This window comes from Chrysochloris asiatica, unplaced genomic scaffold (genome assembly GCF_000296735.1).
Source record: "Chrysochloris asiatica unplaced genomic scaffold, ChrAsi1.0 scaffold00055, whole genome shotgun sequence".
NCBI lineage: Eukaryota > Metazoa > Chordata > Mammalia > Afrosoricida > Chrysochloridae > Chrysochloris > Chrysochloris asiatica.
In genome coordinates this window covers 18,517,203-18,531,673 of record NW_006408573.1, presented here as the reverse complement: position 1 = coordinate 18,531,673, position 14,471 = coordinate 18,517,203, and the positions used below count along the sequence as shown (strand labels likewise).

Below are 14,471 nucleotides of genomic sequence, written 5' to 3'. Positions count from 1 at the left end.
AGGGTGTAAATCTTTACGGGAGTAGAAAGCCTCATCTTTCTCCCATGGAGCGGCTGGTAGTTTCGAACCGCTGACCTTAAGGTTCACAGCCCAATTCGTAACCACTACGCTACCAGAGCTCCAGGATAACAGTATATAAATCAGAAAGGATTGATGCAGTAAAGCACTCTAAGGCCTTTACATACTCAGTGAAGAGTTAAGGTATTGGTGAATTTTAAATTGCTTATGTTAAGGCCACATATTGAAGTTGTTTGAAGGAATACTAAAAGTATAGAAATAGTGATAACTTCCAAACCAGTAGAGAATGGACTAATAAAAAAAGATACATCCAAAAGAAATCAAGAAAAGTAAAAAAATAAACAGACTAGTCAGCAAACACGTGAAGTTCAAAGCCAACCAGGTCAAAATAACCACTCTTCAAGCAGAAAAGCGTCATAGGTCACTAAGCATTGAAGCAGCTCCTCATGAAAGCAGGAAAGAGTTGGCCAAACAGGGCCAAGGACTGGGACATCTTCATTTCCTCCCAGATCCCATTATATCCAGATTCCTCAGATTGTTGTTGTTGTTAAGTGCCATCGAGTTGATTCTGACCCATAGCAACCTTGTATAGGGTTTCCGAGGAGCAGCTGGTGAGCTTGAACTGCCACATTGCAGTTCAAACGGCTTTGCAGTCTGGCGCATTAACCCACAGCGCCACACCAGGACTCCGGATTTCTCGGATTAGCGTCAGAGAAACTGAATCTGTGAGCAAAATATTTACCATCTTCCTGGTGACTGTCACTTGACATTTCTCTTCTTGCCACTTGCTGCATCTAAAAGAAGTTTGAAAGTTTAGGTAGAAGGGAGTCCATGGGCATACAGATGTGAGTTTATTAGACAAAGGGTTCAAAAGACATCCCTATTAATGAGGAAGTACTTCCTATCAAGCTAGGGAAACAGATCTTTAAACAGGTCCAGATTTAAGCCTATCGAACAATCAAATTACAGGAATTCCAGAGTTACCTTGTTGTTGTTATTGTGTAGTGCTGTAGAGTCGGTTCCGACCCATAGTGACCCTGTATAGGGTTTCCAAGGAGCAGCTGGTGAGCTTGAACTGCCGACCTTGTAGTTCTAATTGCTTTGCAGTCTGGTGCATTAACCTACAGTGCCACACCAGACTCTTTAAAAATGCAAAATATCCTAAAAGGGTAAAAGACGTTACAAATGATGAAAAATTTCCTCTGCTTAAGATAAATTCATGGAGTCCTGGTGTGGCGCTGTGGGTTAATGCGCCAGACTGCAAAGCTGTTTGAACTGTGAAGTTGGCGGTTCAAGCTCACCAGCTGCTCCTTGGAAACCCTCTACAGGGTCGCTATAGGTCGGAACCGACTCGACGGCACTTAACAACAACAACAAGATAAATTCAGCATAGAAGGTTTTTTCTGATGGCATATAACAACAACAACAGAAGCTACTGGAAGTTTTAATTTCTTGAAAATTAAACTGAGGCCTAAAGTGGCAAATACTTCAGCAAAATGAAAAGCACCTAGGACTTGTTTGTTTTTAATCATCTTTTCAGTATCTTTTTGAGAAATCATGCAGAGAAAGACACCCAATTCCTATTTCCTGAAATTGAAAGGATCTACAGCAAGCTATTTAATTTCGTTTTATTTCAAAAAGTCTTTTCAAAGACTTTGTTTTTCAATCTAAGAAATGCTTAACCTTAAACTGTAAATTAGAGTATCTTATGTCTCCATATCCTTTAGCTATAAAATAAAAAAAAGCCATTGAGATCATTTCTAAAACACCTACATAGTAGCTCCAAAGGTAAAGAAACCTATTAAATGTGAACTCTGTTCTTTTTATAAGATGAAGTTATTATATACTCAAACTGAAAAAATTTCTTATTAACTTTTTAGTTGTTGTTGTTGTTAAGTGCCGTCGAGTCGGTTCCGACCCATAGCAACCCTGTACAGGGTTTCCGAGGCTGTAAATCTTTACGGGAGTGGCTGGTAGTTTCAAACTGCTGACCTTGCGTAGGAAAAATTAATTATCCAAATTGTGGATTTGTTTCTTCTCTTTCTCTTTATAGGACTACTTTTCAAGCAATTTCATTGAGCATAAAATTATGAAAGGAAAAGTAGCAAAGAGAAAAGTTGACTATGAAGAATTCAATTCTTTTCCTTATATCATATTCAGTCATACACATGAATGGCTGCATTCTCTCTCCTACCAATATTTTCACTAAAAGCTCCTTATTTTTCACTTTCTTCCCCTCTTACATGATTTCAACCTTCCCACCAGTGACAATTTCTTTACTTTACCCCTTTACCATTCTTTTTTTTTCTGCTCCAGTAAAGAGCCACCTGAGATATAAGGTTTAGTAATTTAAAGGCAAAAAGTAAAAACATATAGGCAGCTAGAGATTGAGATGTCGAGGGGGGAACATTTTTAGAGCATCCTAAAATTATAACTGTTGCAATTCGTGTTTAAGGGCCAAAATGTTTGGCATAAAAGGTGCTAAAGTTTTGTATAACTTTCGATGAAACTTTGATAATAGGTTGCTATGAAGGAGTGAATGGGGAAATTTAAATTAATCCTACTTTATCCTTTCCTTGTTGTTATGTACCATGGAGTTGGTTCTGACTCATAGTGACCCTCTACAGGGTTTCCAAGGCTGTAAATCTTTATGGGAGCAGAAAGCCTCATCTTGCACCCGCAGAGCAGCTGGGAGTTTAGAACTGCTGACGCTGAAGTTAGCAGTCCGATTCGTAACCACTATGCTACCAGAGCTCCTTAAAGGGTCTAAAATGTCATCAGTCAACAAGTCCTCTTAGACTTTCATAAATAATTTAGAGTTCACTGAATTATGGGTATTAATTATTGACCAGTGAAAAGTGAACATATTACCTGTGTCCCCAGTGGGAAAGTGTCTAACTTCTGATCTGGTATACTGTTTCCCTGGGTTGCAGAAGTACTCGTTAGGGAATCCTTTATTTCCCGGTTAGGGAGAGGAATAAACAGTCCTTTGTTTGAGTCTGTGTTAAAAGAAAAGGCAAACAATAAAGTACTGATCAGAGTTCAAAGGCAGCATGTCTATGGAAAGATACTAGAAAGGCAGTCATAAAATTGAGGTCTAGTTTTGGTGCCACCATTTGGAAACCACGTGAAGTTGGGCAAATCAGTTACACTGACTCTGTTTTGAAATTTGTCAAATAGTATTTACGGGTTGAAATGTATCCCCTCAAAGTATCCACTGGAATCCTAACTCCTATGTTTGTGAGTGTAAACTTTTTTGGAAACAGGGTTTTCATTGTTATATTAATTAGATCATGCCGAAGTAGAGTTGGTTCTAAATCTAATCCCTTCTGAGTTATAAAAAGAACAGATTAGACACAGAACCAGGCACACAGACACATGGGAAAGACAGGCGCTATCTGATGATAAGGCAGATGAATCTACAAACCCAGGAATGCCAAGGATTGCTGCTATGAGAAGCTGAACTAAACAAGAAAAGACCTCTTCTTTGAGCCACACTATGAATTCAGACTCTTAGCCTCCTGAATTGTGAGAAAATAAATTTTTGTTCTTAGAGCCACCCACTTGTGGGTTTTGTGTTATAGCAGCACTAGGTAACCAAGACAAACAGTAATGATAAAACCTTAGGGTTGAGGTGAGGTTAAAACAAGATAATGGATAGGAAATGGCTTCATAATTATGAAGTACTCAATAGAATGAAATGAAAGGCAAATATTTTGCACATTTCTTAAGAGAATTAATGGTGAACTTTGATACCAATTCAACAATCTCTGGCTAAAGATGCTGGGAATACATTCCTGGGGATTATACATCTCCAGGGCTCTAATGAGGAGCCTGCACTGATTCATCATTTGAAGCCAGCCTCTTTCTGCCTGGACTTCATCTGAATAAGAGCAAGAATAATCAGGTCTCTTTCACAGAGAAGAACGCTAACTAAATCCTTAGGTAGCCCAGTATTTTGGTTTATCATTAGAAAAACAACTTTAAAAATTAAAAATAAAAACTGTATCCTAGTTGTGACTATCCCTAGAAGCTGCGATTTAGAAGAGTCAGTTAGTAATTCTGTAAGATTCTGTATGTTCTTGATAAAGACTTAATAATTGAGGTTTTCTGGGAGAACCTGGATGAAAATAAGAATTTTGTTTTTGTTCAGGGAGATTTTCCTAGCAACTGAATAAGAGTTAATATAGAATGCTAAAAAACTTGGGCCTTAGTCAAACAATGTGTTCGTCTGCTAGTTCTCATCAGCCTGCTTTGCCAACAGAAAGCTGCTATAAGTCAGTGCAACTGAGAATTCAGAGTGAATACAGCCAGCCTCTGAGAACCCAGCCCGCCCTTCAGTCCACTTGTGGCTCCGGAGCGTTTCATGTTTCTGAGTTGCCTGATGGGACTAACATGTCCTACTTCAACACAAGCTGCTCCTCTGCCATTATATTTGATGAATCACTTTTCTCAAAGTGACATATGTTCTCAAATCTTGTTTGTTTGTTTGTTTTTTGTCCCCTTCACAGTACTAGCACTAAAAACACAAGATGGAAGAGAAATTGCTGGTTGTAACCTGACTCTCAGTTTAAAAAAAAACAAAACACACACACACACATACACACAAACCCCACAACAAGAATATTAGTAAACAGTGACTTTGGATTCTGGCCTCCTTTTATTGTTATCCTGTAAAGCAATGCCTCCATCCTGATTTTTCTCCCACTGAACTGATGTTTTATTCTAGATTCACAGGGTGGTTGGTTTGTTTTTCCAATATATCTCTTGGTATAAGTAAACCCTCCAAGGTTCAAGCTCTTTGCGTAGTGCTATCATACTTTCTCCTTGGTTCTAGTTCTATGATTTGCAAACATCTTCTGCTAACTCTGTGAGTTGTCTTTTCAAATAGGTTCACTAAAAGAGCTGGGTTATCAGGAAGGGGTAGGATTTTGATGAAAGCCTCCCAAGCAGAAGCAATAGCATTAGTTCAGGGGCCGAGGAGCAAGAAAGGAAGATTTGTGGAGGAGTGAGTGGCTTACTTTGATTGAAGCATTGGTGGTGGTGGTGATGTACCGTGGAGTTGGTTCGACTGAAGCATTGGGCATGTGTAATTGAGAAATAGGAGATACGAGGTTTCAGGTTAGGCTTAAGAAATAACTAAAATGTGGAGGAGCCTTATATGTCAGGAAAAGGGGTTTAGACTTAATTTAGCAGGCAAATGAGGACCATGGAAGTTTTATAGCAGGAAACTATAATTTTCTGAACTTTTGGTTACTTTCTTACTGCTTTGCTCCTGGTGAGTAGAAACCCAGTTTTGTCTTAGATAGTCATTCACAAGCTCATAAGACCCCAGATGCTACTCACTGCACTAAGATACAGAGCATGAGTTTTGCAGACTCTGTTATGCAAATTGAGTGCACCATGAGACTATGGTCCTACTGGGAAAACATTATTTTGAACAGAGCAGTAGCTCTTTCGAATGAGCACTGGACTGCTAACCACAAGGCCGGCGGTTCAAGACCACCAGCTGCTCTGTGGGAGAAAGATGAGGCTTTCTGCTCCCATAAAGATTTACAGCCTCGGAATCCCTATACAGGGTTGCTATGAGGCAGAACCAATTCAAAGGCACTTAACAACAACAGTGGGAGCTGCTCTCCAGCAGCTTTTCTCCTGGCCCTTGGCAGACCCATTAACACAATATAACCACTTCAATAATATTGTATTACTAACAGTGCTTACAGGTAACACTCCCCAGGGATCTAGCACAAACACAATTTTCAGCAGAAAGGCATGCTTCTTAACCTTTCAACGCAGCAAAATAAATTTTATATATTAAAAAAAAAAATCCAAGTAACAGCTGGAGCTTCCAAGGAGCTGTACAAATGGCCCTCTGTCTAGTACAGTAGTTTATTCTCAGTTGAGACTGTGTACTTGAAACATTTTAGTTCAGCTAATGAACAGCCAAATAACATATTGGCGTCTTCCCGTCTGTAGCAAAGAAGAGTGAGGAGCACTGAAGACACATGGAACCAATTAGTTTAATGGACTATTGGACCATGGGAACCTCAGCTTTCACAATCCTGAGAACAGAAGCTGATGGTGCCTGGCTTCCACTACCAACTACGTGAAAAGGTTCTGGTTATATAGAGACTGGTGGAACCCCTCAGATGATGGCCCTTAGTCACCCTTCAGACCCAGAACTGAACTCACCCCCATGACTCAGCTTTCAACTAAACAACAGATCGGTTCATAAGGGAAACAATAACACTAGGGAGGTACAAACACCTTAAAATAATCAACCATTTGAGATTAAAAGGGCTGCATTTTCCAAAGACAAAGTTCAGACAGGTTAGAAACAGTAAACAGAAGAAGAAAGTGGGATAAGTGATGGTACATTGTTGTAATTACAATCAATGACATGAAACAAAATGCATATAAATTGTTGAATGGAAAACTGATCTGCTCTGAAAATCTTAGCCCAATTCACAATGATGAGGGTTATGTGCTGTGGTTCTGACTCACAGTGACCCTGCACATAGGGTTCCAAGGCTGTAAATCTTTATGGGAGCAGAAAGCCTCATCTTTCTCCTATGGAACGCTGTTCCGAACTGACTTTAAGGTTAGCAGCCCAACTCATAACCACTATGCTACCAGAGCTCCTTTAATTCACAATAAAAAGTTAAAACTAAATAAATAAATAAAACATTTTAGCTTGTGGAATGAATCTGTGTGTGCTCATGATATAACGTGATATAAATTCTCATTTAACTAATAAAAAAAGAGGTGGTCAAATGATGTTTCAAAGTATCTTTCATAAATGCTTACTCCTAGAAAGTGGGAGAAAAACGTGACTCTTCTTCAGGAATGATTTATCGCCTTGGAAGCTCCCTAGGGGCAGTTCTACTCTGTCCTGACAAGGTCACTAGGAGTCGGAATCTACACAGTGGCAATGGGTTTAGTTGGGTTTAGATTTTATACCTAGAAGAAAGACTGGAAAGATATATACCAAAATATCAACTGTGATTTTCTTTAGGCTTAACATTTAAATATTGTTCTTCATGCTTTTCAGTACTTTCCCAATTTCTTACAATAAAATTATATCACCTTTGAAACAAACAAACAAAAATTATATTTAAAATGAAATAAAGCAATCCATGCTCCCATTAACTTATGTGCATTGGTACTTCCAAATATGGATAATGAAAATCATGTCTCACTATGGCTAATTTTAACATGAAATACTATGAAGTGACTGCTCAATAAATATCCATAAAGATAGATAAGCAGTTAAGAAAATAAACACTATGGGTTATGATCTGAGGGACTTCAAAAATTTCATGAGATTAAGAGATATTGATATTTTTCCATGAATTTTTTGAAGTCCCCTCATAAACTGAAAACCCTTGAAGTCTAAACTATATGTCCAATCGAAGTTATTGTTGGGATTTTAGAGATTGGTTTCGAGTCCTTGTATAATTAAGTAGATCATTAAATGGAGAGAGTCCTTGAGCCAGAATCAAGTTTTCTCAAGTAAGAGGTCATCTTATTATCTGAGAGTGCCAGGTTAACACACAAGCAGAGATGGATTGCCCAAAAAGCAAGGTAAGCATGGGCTTACTTGTGCTTACTTACTAATCTATGGGAAACAGTTTCACATGTGGTATAAAACTGTTTCCTACAGATAATTAAGTAAGCACAAATAAGCCCAAGTAAATCCGTGCTTACCTTGCTCACAGGGTATTCCACTCCTGTCAGTGATGGAACATTTGATAAGAGGCTTTGATTCTGTAAGAAGGTGCTATGTGATTGGGAGACAGATGACAGCCACACTAAGAAGCAGTATCTTTGATGTGGTTTTAAAAAATGTGAAATTGTTCATTCTCTACAGATTAGTAAGTAAATTCAAGTATATCTGTGCTTATCTTGTTTATTGGGTAATCTGACACTGCCCAAAAGGTTACATTTGAGCTCAATTTTTCTGGTGGGATGCTTTCTCCTAGACTGGCATGACCATTAATGTGCCCACCTTAATCATGCTGGAGTCCCTACAGTGCTTCCAGTCAACACTCCCCAGGAATATAGCACAGGTGAGAGATTCTGCAACTGCAGAGGTTTTGGTAGGTTAGCCTAGAAGACTGAGGGTGCGAGCTACATATATCAAGGTGTTCTTGTTGTTAAGCACCGTTAAGTTGGTTCTGACTTATAGCGACCCTGTATAGGGTTTCCTAGGAGTAGCTGGTGAATTTGAACCACCGACCTTGTGATTCAAACTGATCTTTCAGTCTAGTGCTTATCCTACAGCGCCATACATAAGTCAAGATGAAACACAGACTTTCGACTAATTAAATCAATCACCTTAGCAATTCAGAGACCCATACAGACAGGCAATGTCATTCTCAGGGTGTGCTAATAATGTAAAGTGATGTCAATGAAATTGAGCTGAGTACAGTTTGTGCTTTGCTGATTTTTAGGTCAGGTTCATTCAAAAGGGTCCTTCTGGCAATGAAAGGAAGTAGGAAAAATACAGTCAGTAAATCTGTTCATATATCACTCATCTGTTTTGTCTTCATTCTACCCAAGATTGGCCACGAAAGCTGAAATGACTAATGTGTTCATCATTTTATAATCACAGAGAGAAAACTTACCAGTTTCAATTCTGTTATCAGCATCAGAACTGACTTTTAATGCAGCCCTCTCCTCCGTCACACAGTTTTTCATTGTCTTCTCCCTAGAGCTGCCACACAATTAATTTTTTTAAATGCATATTTTAATACATCGATTTCTTTAACACTCAAAAAAGGTTTCTAAAATCATCAGTAAATGCTATTTGGTTATGGTGGTGGAGTGCCATGGAGTTAGTTCTGACTCATAGCGACCCTGTAAAGGGTTTCTGAGGTTATGAATCTCTACGGGAGCAGAAAGCCGCATCTTTCTCCTGTTTTAAACTGCTGATCTTGAGGTTAGCAGCCGGACTTGTAACCACTACGCTACCAGAGCTCCTTAAGTGCTATTTACAAAATATTAATTTATGATGAACAGATATGTTTCCAATGCTCTAGAAAATCTTCATTAAACTATATTGCACAAATATTTGTCCTAATTGAGAGCAAGTATTTTTTACTGGGAATCAGAAAAGAAAGGAGGACTTTAAGGTATGAAAGCCAGAAAATTCAAAACTTACAACACTCTGTTTTTTTGACACAAACTTAAGTCTAAGTGCTTAAGGGAGCAAAATATTTTCTTATGAATTTAAAAACTCATAACTAGGGCACAGAAAGTATGATGTTGCTGCCAAGAATTACAGTGGAGACAACGAGAGCAATTAGTTAGAAAAACTGACAAGAAAGGCAACCGTTTGCACTAGATGGCTGTAGGCATCTTGGGAACCAGGAACCACAGTAAGTCTAGTCTATGTCCCTGACACTTTATACCCACCATTTCATTTCATCAGAAACCCACCTACCTCGTTACTTACAAATGAGAGAACTGTGAATTGATATAAATATATAAAAACCCTCTCCCCCAAAGTAAGATTAGTGTTAAAATTGGATATGTGAATAACATTTTACCTTGGCTTTACAATCACTGGTAATGATGAGAAACAAGCTTCTGACTAGTAAATCAATCATCTTTGTATTATTGAGCAGCCCATACAGACAGGCAATGCCATTCTCAGGGTGTGCTAATGATCTTCCATAAGGATTATTGCTGTTAAGTGCTGTCTACTCATTTCCAACTCATAGCAAGCCTGTATAGGGTTTCCAAGGAGTGGCTGGTGAATTTGAACCTCCAACCTTGCAGTTCAAACTGACCTTATTGTCTAGTGCTTATCCTACAGTGTACACCAGAAAAATTACAACTTTGAAAATCCTATGAGGCATGTCTATTCTCCTATCGGATCACCATGAGTTAGAATTGATAGCAGTTGGGCTTTTTTATATGGTAACTACACAGATACAGGAGTCCTGGTGTGGCGTTGTGGGTTAATGTGCTGGATTGCAAAATCCGTTTTATCCACAAGGTTAGGCATTCAAGCTTACCAGCCATTCCTTAGAAACCCTCTACAGGGTCACTATGGGTCGGAACAACAACACAGATAAAAGATGAAGCTGCTAATCTGTCTTATCAGAAGATATATTGTTATATATCAGTTCACCTATGTATTTCTATAATAAACACAGTATCCAATACATTTAAAATAGGAATTAGCTTATAAAATACTCATACAAATAATTTTTTAGAAACATTCCATTTTGTCTTTAGAAGAAAACATCTGTTTATAATCATCTAAAACAGGAAGTAACCCAAATATATTCATAAGCTGGTAAATAGTTCAAACAAATTGTGGCACATCCATAGAGCAGAATACTACTCAGCAATAAAATGGGATAAACTCCTGATATTCACAACAGCGTGAACAACAAGGAGCCAGACACAAAGAGTATTGTCTTATTCTATTTATGTGACATTCTAGAAATTACAAAGCTATAGGCAATCAGATTAATGGTTGCCAGAAGCTAGAGATGCAGAAAGGGGGGGATGAATACAAAAGATCCTAAGGGGATTTTTTTTTTTTAACATTTAAAAAAACTTTTTTTTTTTTAACAGTTTTTTAAACATTTTTAACATTGTATTGTAAAAGTTTACACAGCAAATCAGTTTCCTATTCAACAATTTATACACAAACTATTCTGTGATTTTGGCTGCTCTCCCTGCAGTGCATCAGCATTCTCCCCATCTCTATCCTGCTTTCTCTCCAATTGCCCCTCCTTACCTTCTCATCTTTGCTTTGGGGCAAATGCTCTCCATTTGGTTTCATACAATAGATTAATCTAAGATGCACATTCCTCAAGGTGTCACTGTTTAGTTTATAGGCCAATCTATTATTTGGCTGAAAGGTGACCTCTGGGAGTGGCTTCAGTTCCAGCTTAAAATGGTGTTTTAGGTTAATGTCTCAGGGGTTCCTCCAGTCTGGATCAGTCCAGTAAGTCTAGTCTTTTTAATGAATTTGAATTGTGTATTATGTTTTTCTCCCATTCCAACTTGTTCAAGTGCTGTCAAGTCTCAGGATAGGGGAGACTGTGGTTCATGTAGGCCATTAGTCCTATGGACTGTGAAGGACGTTTTTGGGGTGATGAAAATATTCTATATCTTGACTGTGGAGGCTCACTTGCCAAAATATTCACCTTAAAAGGGTGAATTTTGCTCTTACATAGAGCAAAATATTGAGGTTAATTTAAACAATTAACCTCAATAACCCCAAAATCCATTGCCATTGAGTTGAGTTTATTTCATAGTGACCCTGTAAGACAGATAGAACTGTTCCATAGGCTTCCAAGGCTTTAAATCTCTACCAAAGCAGACTGTCACATCTTTCTTCCATGGAGCAGCTATTAGGGTTCAAACAACCAACCTTTCAGTTAACAACTAAGTGCTTTAAAAGCTGTACCACCAGGGTTTAATATAAAAATAAAAATTAAATTAAAAAACAGAATTAAGGATGCTCTTTGAAGGCTACACTATAAAACACATAATGGATCAGAGCAGAGACTAGCACCATCACTACACAGGAGAAAGATCCCAGGTACAACATTCATTCAACAAATTATTTCTTATCCACCATTATGTGCCAGGCACTGTTCTAAGTACTAAGGATACTGCAGTAAACAAGCCAGACAAGGTCCTTGCTCTCATGGAGCTTCTATTCTAGTGGGGAAGGGAAATCAATAAGCAAGTTGTTGTTAAGTGTCATCGAGTCCCTACTGACTCATAGCAATCTTATGCCTAACAGATCAAAAGACTACCCTGTCCTGTACCAACTTCACAATTGTTGCTACACTTGAGCCCATTGCTGCTGTCACTGTGACAATCCATCTCATTGGGAGTCTTTCTCTTTTTTGCTGACGCTCCACTTTACCAGGCATGTTGTGCTTCTCCAGGAACTGGTCCCTCTTGATAATCTGTCCGAAGTTTGAGAGACAAAGTCTTGCTATCCTGGCTTCTAAGGATCATTCTGGCTGTACTTCTTCCAACACAGATTTCTTTGTTCTTTTGGAGGTCCATGGTACTTTTTAATATTCTCCTCCAACACCATGACTCAAATGCATAAATTCTTTTGTGGTCTTTTTTATTCATTGTCCAACTTTTACATTCATATAAGGTTACTGAAAATAGCATGGCTTGGGTCAGGTGAACCTTAGGCCTTAAACTGACATCTTTGCTCTTAAAACACTTTTAAGAGGTCCTGTGCAGCAGATTTGCCTAATGCAATATGTCATTTGATTTCTTGACTGCTGCTTCCATGAACGTTGGTGGTTGATACGAGCAAAATGAAGTCTTTGACAACTTTAATCTTTTCTCCATTGATAAGAATGTTGTTTATTAGTCCAGTGGTGAGGATGTTTGTTTTGTTTACATTGAGGTGCAACCCAATGTAAGGCTGTGGTCTTTGGTTTTCATCAGTAAGTATTTTAAGTCCTCTTTGCTTTCAGCAGGCAAGGTTGTATCATCTGCATATCACAGGTTGTTAATGAGTCTTCCTCCAATCCTGATGCCATATTTTTCTTCATATAATCCAGCTTCTTGAATTATTTACTCAGCATACAGATTGAATAAGTATGGTGAAAGACTACAACCCTGGTGCACACCTTACCTAATTTTAAACCATTCAGTGTTACCTTGTTTGTTCAAACAACTGCCTTTTGGTGTAGGTACAGGTTCCTTAAGAGCACAAGTAAGTGTTCCAGAATACTCATTCTCCAAAAATTTGTCCATAGCTTGATCCACACAATTGAAAGCTTTTATGTATTCAATAAAGCATAGGTAAACATCTTTCTGGTGTACTCTGCTTTCAGTCAAAATCCATCTGATGTCGGCAATGATATCCCTCATTCCATGTCCTCTTCTGAATCTGGTCTGATCCTCTAGTAGCTCCCTGTCAATGTACTGCTGCAGCTGTTTTTAAAATTTTTATCTTTAGCAAAATTTTACTTGCATGTGATATTAATGATATTGTCCAATGATTTCCGCATATCATTTGGTCACCTCTTTTTGGAATGAGCACAAATATGAATCTCTTCCAATCAGTTGACCAGGCAATTAGTTGTCTTCCAGACTTTGTGGCATACATGAGTTGAATGTCTCCAGTGTCACATATTTTCAAACAACTGATCCTTACTCTTTGTTTCCAGAATACTGGACTGTGAACAACGGATAGTGGCTCAAGCACACCAGCGGCTCCAAGGAAGAAAGATGAGGTTTTCTGCTCCCACAAGGATTTACAGCCTCAGAAATCCTACACAAAATTGCTATGAGCTAGAACCAACTCAACAGCACATAACAACAACAAATATTTAAGTATAATAAATATATATACCTAAGATTAAAAGGAGCTCTGGTAGCATAGTAGTTACGAATCGGGCTGCTAATCTCATGGTCAGCAGTTGGAAACTACCAGCTGTTCTGCGGGAGAAAGATGAGGCTTTCTGCTCCCATAAAGATTTACAGCCTCAGAAACCCTGTAAAGCGTCGCTGTGAGTTGGAAACGACTCCACGGCACATAACAACAACAACAAGATTAAAAGGATACTATAATATAACATTTTATTTCTGGGTAGTATGAGGTACTTATGAGTTCCTTATTTATTTTTGTGTCTTTTTCTATACTTTCCAAATTCTCAACAATAAGCATATGTTACTTTTTTATTAAAGTCTTTTATTGTGTGTGTTTTCAGTGAGAGCACATATTACTTAGTCATAAGGAAACAATACTAATGATACATCTACACAAACCTATGGATATATAGATCTCTGGAAGGATGTACATCACACAGGAGTAGGTAGGATCAGGATGAAGATAGGATGATTTTGACTTTCTTCACTGTATTTTTCTGTGCTATTTAAATAGTTTGTCATGAACTTTTATCTATTTTTCAAAAATAAATAATAGTTACTTTTTTTTTTTAAGAAAAAAGCATAGGTTTTTGAGTAGTTCATTTTAAGATGGTTTGTTGTTTTTGTTAAGTGCTGTTGAATCGGTTCCGACTCATGACAACCCTGTATAGGCTTTCTGAGGAGTGACTAGTAGGTTGGACCACCAACTTTGCAGTTAGCAATCCAGTACTTATCCTACAGTGCCACACCAGGACTAGGGTTTAGCAACCAAAAAGGAAAAATCAATTACTTTAGGGCCTCCAGATCTGTTTGCTTCATAGAGAAATTAAAACATTAAACAGATTATTTCTGCTAACAATTCTGCTAATGGTAATGAAATCTACCTAATGCAATAGGAAAAGATCATATACTGATTCATAACTCTACTAAGATAGGATTGGTATGCTTTTTGGCTATAAGTCATTCTGTAATGACTTATATTCTATAAACTTTGAACAACTTTAGGGAATTTATATTAATTGTGAGAGTAAGTACAAACTTGCAGCTACAACCTCAACAAGAAGAGGACAAATAATCCA

At 38.0% G+C, this 14,471-nt stretch overlaps 1 protein-coding gene across 1 annotated transcript in view; it reads right to left on the bottom strand.

Moving 5' to 3' along the window:
* Positions 1–14,471, bottom strand: part of LRRC36 (leucine rich repeat containing 36) — a 53,604-nt gene that overhangs the window by 19,076 nt on the left and 20,057 nt on the right. Inside the window, exons 5-7 of the mRNA XM_006863610.1 lie at positions 8,646–8,734; positions 2,890–3,017; positions 761–812 (exon numbers count right to left, since the gene is read on the bottom strand). Coding sequence (XP_006863672.1) covers positions 761–812; positions 2,890–3,017; positions 8,646–8,734 — 269 coding nt within the window. The remainder of the gene's footprint in view (positions 1–760; positions 813–2,889; positions 3,018–8,645; positions 8,735–14,471) is intronic.